Source organism: Crotalus tigris, unplaced genomic scaffold (assembly GCF_016545835.1).
Source record: "Crotalus tigris isolate CLP2741 ecotype Arizona unplaced genomic scaffold, ASM1654583v1 scf7180000024506.7606697, whole genome shotgun sequence".
In the NCBI taxonomy this organism is placed as follows: domain Eukaryota; kingdom Metazoa; phylum Chordata; class Lepidosauria; order Squamata; family Viperidae; genus Crotalus; species Crotalus tigris.
This window is the reverse complement of record NW_024100678.1, coordinates 2,196,599-2,205,583: the sequence shown is the minus strand read 5'-3', so window position 1 is coordinate 2,205,583 and position 8,985 is coordinate 2,196,599. Positions and strand designations below refer to the sequence as shown.

General features: G+C 38.9%; 1 protein-coding gene across 1 annotated transcript; it reads right to left on the bottom strand.

Moving 5' to 3' along the window:
* Positions 1-382: 382 nt before the first annotated feature.
* LGALS1 (galectin 1) lies at positions 383-8,718 on the bottom strand. The gene is made up of 4 exons (XM_039333697.1): positions 8,610-8,718; positions 6,298-6,377; positions 1,750-1,921; positions 383-598 (listed from the first exon to the last, which is right to left on the bottom strand). The coding sequence occupies exons 1-4, from the start codon at positions 8,613-8,615 to the stop codon at positions 452-454; spliced, it is 405 nt and encodes a 134-aa protein (XP_039189631.1). The 5' UTR covers positions 8,616-8,718; the 3' UTR covers positions 383-451.
* Between the last annotated feature and the right edge of the window lie 267 nt (positions 8,719-8,985).

The following is an 8,985-nucleotide window of genomic DNA, read 5'->3' as shown; positions in this document are numbered from 1 at the left end:
ATTCTATGCTGGCTTAGCCAGTAACTCTTCCTAAATTATGTTTTGTTTTGAAATAAATTGTTTTTATTCTGGTTTATCATCTTTTATTTTATCATTTTTATTTTCTTTTTATTGTTATAAAATAAGAACTGAGATGCAAATAGTTCTACTAAACAATAAGGACCCCAAAATATATTTCTTTTACATTTTTAATGTATACAGCTTTTATCTCTCAACCAGGGAATCATATGTCCAGTCAGCCACCCTCAAGATACTGAATATAGAGATACCAGGCAACCATATGTCCAGTCAGCCACCCTCAAGGTACTGTATATAGAAATGCTTGGTTTGAAAAATCCTGAACTACAAAGGCAAGAACTGAAAAGACACATCACCAGAAGACCAGAATTCAGTTGCATTTATTTTGTTGCCTTATTAAGCAAAAAAAGTGAGCAGGACAGGAGGAGATTGTTTAAACTAGTGAGAGGATTTTGAAACACAAGTCTCCTTCTGTGCAGATAAAGTCAATGGTTTCCAAACCAGAGTCATTGGGAAACTTGATCTGATGGTTGTCAGACAATGTAATAGTCACTTCTTTTTTGTCATGTGTGAACAATATCTGAAAAGAAAAAAAAAACACTGTGGAGTGAAATATAGTTCAGCAGAAGAGACAACATCCATTTAATTAGCCTAATAATAATGAATAATAAGTTGGGAAGCAGTTGGGTAGGTGAAAGAATTGCCAAAGAAAATCTGACTAATGATTGGTAATTTCATAAAGCTTTTAAGCCTTTAATTATATGATGGATAAACGTTCTATTATACAAGGTTGGAGAATATATAGTCTTCCAAATAGAATCCAGTTCTCATTAGTCTCATCCAATATAGCCAGTGACTAAGAATGCTGGGAAGAGCACAAGTTCTTAATTTCCTCTTTATTAGCTACAACAGACTTACATAATTTGAGATCTTCATATATGACAGACCCCATCATTCTTAAAAAATTATTCATTGTCACTAGAAAGAGCTAGGAACTCCCCAAGGAGAAGTTGAACAAGTAAGGAAATAAACTGCTCCCAAGAGCTGCCCATCACAAAACCTTCAAGAGCTTCAGTTGGTACTATCAGAGGAGTAATTAAAGGAACTGCTAGAGGAGTATTAGAAGGACTATTAGATGAATAATGTCTAAATTAGTCCCTAGGTGTATTGGAATAGAATGCTGATAAGCCACCGGCTGGGAGAATTGGTATTTTTATCAAACAGGTGCAGAGTAAGTGCTGGGGAAAGCTGCCCCTTATGTTGTGATAGCTTCTCATACCATTCTTAATAGATTTAACACAGTGTTTCTCAACCTTGACAATTTTAAGGCATGTGGACTTCAACTCCCAGAGGCTGTGGAATTCTGGGAGTTGAAGTCCACATGCCTTAAAATTGTCAAGGTTGAGAAACACTGATTTAACAGAAGACCTTCTGAAAGTGAAAAGGATAAGGTTCATTATCAATTTGGATAAGAACAAGTTTAGTTCGGAATTCCAGCTTCAAAATAGTTGGCTTAAGTGCGTAAGATGTGTGTAGCTCTTAACCAGTGTTTTTCAAAGTAGGCAACTTTTAAGATTTGTGGTCTTTAGTTCCTAGAATTTCTCAGTTAGCTGGGGAATTCTGGGGGTTGGAATCTGCACATCTTAAAATTGCCAAGTTTGAAAACACTGCTCTAAGTTTGCCAAGCATGCAGGTGCATTTTGTCTCTTCTTGAATATTTTCAAGTCTTACCTCAGTAGGGCTACCCTCCTGGAAAGGGAAGTTGCTCTCCCTGAGTTCTTTCCCCCATTGCCCATTGATCTTGGAATTGCACACGATGGTTCTGATGTCTCCATGAGCATCAAAACGTGCATTGAAGTGTAAAATAATACTCTCTTTGTCTTTGCCGATATTTATTGCAAAACTGTGATGGATGGAAAAAAATATGGTTAGATCCTTGTGTAGGAAGAATAATAGAAATAGATTGATTTATGGCATTTATATCCCTCTCTTCCAAAATCACTGAAACCCCCAACCACTTATACATCACCGGGTGCCAGGGGCGTGGCCAAAGAAAAGGGGGAAAAATGGCGGAAAGCCTTGTTTGGCGACCCCCATGAAATGGTCGTTCGACTCCCAAATGGGGTCCCGACCCACATGTTGAGAACCACTGTTCTAAGGGTTATGTGAAAAATAGTGGCAATATGTGCATGAAGTATTTGCCTGGCACTCTTACTTATCCATACTTTATTAACCCAATTTTTTGGCTCACACAAGACACTAAAGTAAACTGGCAAACTGAGTTCACACAACCAAGTAGGCTGAAACATGCTGGATAGTTTGCAGTATACTCCACAAATGCAGCTACTGAGAATTATTGTGGTAGCTTCCTCCTTCCCTCCTTCACATTGTAATCTGAAGCAAGTTCAGGTCTTAAACAGGTGGTCTCTCTCACTCATACAAATGCTCTCCATTGCATATTTTCTACTCTGATAAAGAGCAATAAATGAAGATAAGAATAAGCACACATGCTACTTCAATATTCTGTTCCAAATCAGTTTGGAGCAGGTCATCTCAGGAAATATTTAACTCAATTTACCATAATCTGGATCTTAGTGCATTTTGTTTGTTTTAGTAAAGTTTGACATTGCTTCGAAAGCTTACACAATCAGATTTGACATATAATAAGTATCTTTTCCTCCACTCAAGATTGTGTTGATTTTAAATGTTATATCTCTCTAAAAGTTTAGAAAGCATAATTCCTCTCAGATGTTTAGAATCTTAAAGAGATTTTACACTCTGAGAAGACATCTGCTTTCTGAACTAAACACAAGATAGGAGCATGAGCAGAGAATTTATGATTTCATGCAAAGATAATAGGAAAGAAAGAAACAAGTTAGGGAACTGTCAATGACTCATCTCTTCCAGTGCACAAAATCAGAGAAATGTTTACATCTCAAATTTCATGGGACAGTCAAGTTACTGATGTATGGAAAATCACAAGAAAAACAACTTTGGGAACAAATAATAATAATAATAATAATAATAATTAATAATAGTAATAAAGTTGGAAGGGACCTTGGAGGTCATCAAGTCCAACCTCCTGCTCAGGCAGGTAACCCTATACCATTTCAGGATCTGTCCCCACTTGTACCTAACCACGGCATAAACATAGATGGTGGGCTCTTGCCCTGTCCCCATGACATCCCCAAGGACTTTTTCCCGTCCCTCAATGAGACAGACTTGAAGTCATCTCTCTTTCTCTCTCTCTCTCTCTCTCTCTCTCTCTCTCTCTCTCTCTCTCTCTCTCTCTCTCTCTCTCTCTCTCTCTCTCTCTCTCTCTCTCTCTGTGTGTGTGTGTGTGTGTGTGTGTCTTTGTGTGTAGTTGATAGCTCCAAATGCACTGGCGTTATGCAAAGGCCTTAAGAACTGGCTTGCCATCCCTTACTTTGGAGCAATGTTTCTTAATCTTGGACACTTTTAAGATATGTGGACCTCAATTCCCAGAATTCCCCAGCCAGCATTCCAGCATTCTTGGAGTTGAAGTCCACACATCTTAAAGTGGCCAAGGTTGAAAAACTCTGCTTTGGAGGGAAACAGAGGCAGGAGGGGGATCATTAATGGGAATGGAAAATTTCATGCTGGTAATTTCTGACTAATTTCAGGATGGGTGGGAACTCTGCAACATGGTAATGGGGAAAAGGCATCCACTGCCAATTCCAACCTTCTCCCACCCCAGTTTGCAGCCTGGTAGCTGCCTCGCCTTACCCTTAAGCTGAAGCAGTCACATAGCAATGTTCTTACTCAAGCATCTTTCCCAAAGAAGATCAGTTTTCTTGACTTTAATTAGTAGCATCTGTCTCTTCCAGGGATCTTCCCTGCCTTTGGGGTGCAAGTGGGAGATGTCTGAGCCAAATAATGGGAATGATTTTATTACCAGTAAGGGAAGAGTTGGGGCATGTTGATCCTCAGAATATCTGTCTCAGTGACAAAATACAGACTCCCCCAAGGGGGTCTATAGATGTCTAACACACTCCCCACCAACACCGTTGGTGCTTGCCAGAGGGTGTTACAATTCCTTTTAACCAGAAGTGATGGGAGCTTAAAAGCAGCACAATCTGGAAGTCACCTGCTTGGGTAAGTCCATTGTGTAGCATGATTTTCATAATATCCTGCCATTTTTCTCTTTCAAATTGTACCTTTTTGCCATGTGAATTCCTTTTTTTTCTTAAGTGGCCTTCAATGACTAGATTTTAGTTATAATTTGTACTTCTTCAATATATTTTAAGGGGGAATATTCCTATCTGTATGTTACCATTTTTTGGCAAGATACTCCACTATTTATCATTTGGAATGATTTCTAAAATATTTTCCTGCCTAGACCTGCTCTTCCTCTACAGACCTATCACCCACTTTTGCTTTCATGTCAAGCCAAACATTAAGGACTGATTGGAAATTACTAAGTGGTGCTGATCATGCAGTTTTTTCAAGGAAAGTCTCCAGTTCCTTTCCTGACATTGGTGAGAACTGGAAGAGCAAGCATACAGTTTTAAACTTTTAGAGTCATATGTGAGAGCTGTTGGTGTAGTGACTAAAGCATCAGGCTAGAAACTGGAAGGTCATGAGTTCTAACTCCGTCTTGGGCAAGCTAAGTATCCTTGGGTTAATCACTTTCTCTCAGCCTTAGGAAGAAAGCAATAGCAAACCATTTCTAAAAAACCTTGCCAAGAAAACTGCAGAGATGGTCCAGGCAATCTCTAAGAATCAGGCATGATTGAATAGAAGGGAAAAAACAAGGCCTATGTAATAGTCAAATATCCATTTCTGAAAAAAAAAAAAAAATCCAATAGTCAAATGTCAGGGTTTGAAAAAAAAAATCAAGATAATTTTTCTCAACTTTATGAAAAATGTCTTTATGCATCTCCCACAATTCCTAGCTTGAATGACATTTGAACATGCTGGCTTGAGCTGTTGAGCTGTGATCCAACACATCTGGAAGACACTTGGCTGAGGAATGCCACAGTATGAGTCAACAAATGGACAAACATGTGTCTCTAAAAATGGAGACTCAAACTGGAAACCACAGTCAGAAGAGCATATGTACAGTTTTCAAATCATCTTACTCTTTCTTTTAGAAGACCACCAAACACAGATTACTGTGTGCAGTGAATAGAGGAGAGGCACATTCCAAGAGGAGACAGAAGGCAGACAGACAGTAGGGCTGCTGCCCAACAGCTGGTTTTATTTAGTTTTTTGGCAGGAGTAGCAGAGACCAGGGAGGATGTGTTCAGATATAAGTCACTGGAAAATGTTACAGTGGCATTAACCCTTTTCTAGCAAATTGTCCATGGAGATTCTCAATCATCCACATCATGGTTGTCCCAAAGATTTTTTTTTCCAAAAGATGTTTGGAAAATACAACTTTGGAATCTTTTCTAGCAAGTATTTTGCTCCTTTTAGAGTAAGAAGAGGAAAGACGCAACATGATTCTTCTGTTTTGTTACTGAGAACTACTAAGTTCTTCCTCCTACTCTCATAGGTCCAGGACTGTACTTTATTTCATTGGAGAATATATCAGTGTAGAGCAGTGGTTCTCAACCTTTCTAATGCCGTGACCCCATAATACAGTTCTCCATGTTGTGGTGACCCCCAGCCACTTATACATCACCGGGTGCCAGGGGCGTGGCCAAAGAAAAGGGGGAAAAATGGCGGACAGCCTTGTTTGGCGACCCCCATGAAATGGTCGTTCGACCCCAAATGGGATCCCGACCCACAGGTTGAGAACCACTGGTGTAGAGAGTCAGGGAGATGATCTTGATAGAAATATGCAAGAATCATTATATAAACAAAGAGGGCTGAAACACTAAGTCTCAGAAAGCAAGGTAGTATCTAGAGGTAATTTAAGCAATCTCATCCCTGATTTGCTGGGATATAAGAAATAGAGAAATAAAGCACATCAAGTGTTCAAGATTCCAGTATTATATCCTATCTGAATAAAGTATAGTTCTAATTTAATGTGGAGTTCTTTTTCTGGTCTGGTTGCCTGATGGGATTGGCAATCTGACAGGTACAAAGAAATTTCTGTATGTTACTTAACCATAGTTCCCAGGCATTTTGGAAGAAGCCATTATGGTTAATTCAGCTTTTAACAATCTGGCATCTTCCAGATGTGTTAGATATAAACTCCTATTGTACAATGGCCATCACCTGGTGAGGAAAGCTTATATGAACCAATACAAGGTTCTACTACATATGATTCTAAATATGTTCCAAATTATCTTACTAGTGATGCCAACTTACCTCTTAGCTCCTGATAGAACATCACCTTTCACGGACACCTTCTGGCCAGGTGCAATGCTCAGATTAGTACAAACAATTCCCTAGAAAAGGAATTCCAAAAGCATTTAGTGAGTTGTTTGTGTAACCTCCTTTGTAGAAAAGGTAAATTAGAATCTACATCCATTATAAACAACTGCTGTTGGGTTATTTGAAGCCAACAATTTGCTGCATTGATAGAAGATTTTACCCAGTGTTACCAGTTCAGAGAATCATTCCAGAAGGGATTGCAATACTCTCACCTCAGCCAACAACAATGGGATCAAATCTGTAACATCTCTAGAGGTTCACTGGTTGGGAAAGGTATTCTAAACAAATAAAACTGGTACAAATTTAATTGAATTAGCAGAAATATGGAATATCATGCATTTCCCTTATAATGTGCCTTGATATGTTTTGTTCCTAGATTAGGACACATAGCAAAGTGGTCCGCTAACCAAATGCAAATTTATATTGATACTTTCCAGCTAATCCAAATAATGTTTGGCCAGAACAGCAATAGGAATGATATTTCTGCATAAATCAGAAGGGGTAGCATAACTGGTTATTTCTCATCAGATCGTACATTATTAGGTGGAAAGATTGCTAATCTGCACTATGTTTACATAAAAATCCTGGAATTAGTTATTCCATATTAGCATGGCACATTAAGATGTTATTCTTTAAGTAGACATCTCTGCTGGGAATGAAAAAATAATCATATAATTGGAATATTTGTTGCTATTGACAATAAAAACAAAAATCTTCCTCCCTTCCGTTATTAAACACAAGTGTAGCTATAACTTTGACCAAATGCTCTAGCATTGTGTGGTTCTGGACAGCTGCATTAAGGCAGCCATGACACAAAAGAAAGAACCTCATCTGAGATTTTCATCTTGTTCTCTCTGAGCTGGCATTCTTTCGCTCCCAGACCATCATTACTGCAGCCTCATCCTGCTTTGTTCTATCCTGCCAAACCTAACAGAGCCGAGAGGAGCAAGACAAGAACCAGGCTGAGTCATGATACTGCCAGCCACCTTTTGCTGCAAGCTGAATTTCACGATTGGCAAGGCCATGAAAAGCAGAGAAGTGCTTCAAACCCATAGCCATCTTCTGACTGTGTATGCCAGGGATTTTGGAGAGGGGAAGAGGTGTTTTGACATCATCATTTGATAGTTAACTTTTGCACAGTAATTCATAACTGGAAGCTTGTGAAAAATCTCAAAAGTAAAAGATGGCAACATGAACAATTAAAGCTTCCAGTCCCTTCCTTTATGGAAAGATGGCTAAGTTCAGACTCCTATCACATTGATCCTGAATGCCTGATGCGATGTTCTTCGGGAAAACTGTTCTCAATCCCCATCTGCTATTCAGAGAAATTGTTACAAAAGTCTTTGGGGTATTTTTAAGAGATTAAAACTGGCAAAGTATGTTTTATGAAGAGGCAAGAGAAATCCTAGTTTTTCTGATGCCTACAGTTTTTTTTTACGAAGCAGCCAAAACAGAACTCGAGCAATATTTCTTCCTGACACTGAACTAAAAAAAAATGGAAAAAGATTCATTTCGGGTTTTTGTTGTTGTTGCAAAAGTTAAGTTACCCATAAAAGAGAGAAAATGATAGATAATGTGAGGAAAGGCCTAATAGGGCAACGCCCCTGCAAGTCTACGCCAGCCTGAGCCACACCAAGTTGCCCCAAGACTTTGAACATTCCTGTTATTTATTCCCCCTAATAGATGTCTTCAGTTCCTTCAAATTTGTGGATTTAAAATCATGCTAGACTTATATAATAATAATGAGATTACAGAGTCTGCAAAACTGAGGCTTCCGTTAGTAGCTTTTTTTTTTCAGCAGTTTTCTGCAGCTACTGCAAAATTGGGAGAAAGCTGATAGGATGAGAATGGGGAGAAAAAGATTGTTAAGCTGAAACAAATCTAAGCCAAACTTCCATGAACTTTTCCCAAACAAATGAGAAAATTACAATAACCTCATAGTTAGTCAATCCGTCAGAAACTCTATACTAGATAGAAGCCTGTTAAGAGACCACACATTCTATTTAACATTTTTTTTAGCCAATTTCACCTTTCACTGTGGTACTACTACAATGACAGCTTTTAGGAAAAACCAATCAGCCAGCTCAAAATCAAGATCCCCTCTCCAGAAGGATCAGGGTAGATTAGGGTATCTTGCCTCTGTTTCCAACAGCAGGAAGGCAAGGTACCCTAATTTAATCTGAATGTCTCGCTTCAACAATAGCCAGCATCCTTAATCATCATACATCACTGCCCCATAAACTCACAGGCATGGCTCTGTTCCTTGTTCCTGCAGCTCACGGAGAAGATTCTACTCAGAGATGAAGGGAACTATGATGCCACTCCCTTGCTTTTAAATACTCTGCAACTGAGGAATTATAGACTCCACCAACCAATAGAAGAGCAGCAGTGAATGATGGCTGGAAGGATTATCAAGGCAGTTGTTTGTGGGGGATGTGGCAATGTGGCATAGTGTTTTTTTTATTGTTATGCATTGAGGCCAATGGAAAATACTTTTACCGTACAAAGAGAGGGTTTTATTGTCCAAGATCTCTCCCCTCCCCAGTTTAAACTGAGTAGTTAGCAGGCACTTCTGGGTCTCTTTATTGAAAAAGCCTATAAAGACCATAGCCAAAAGATCCA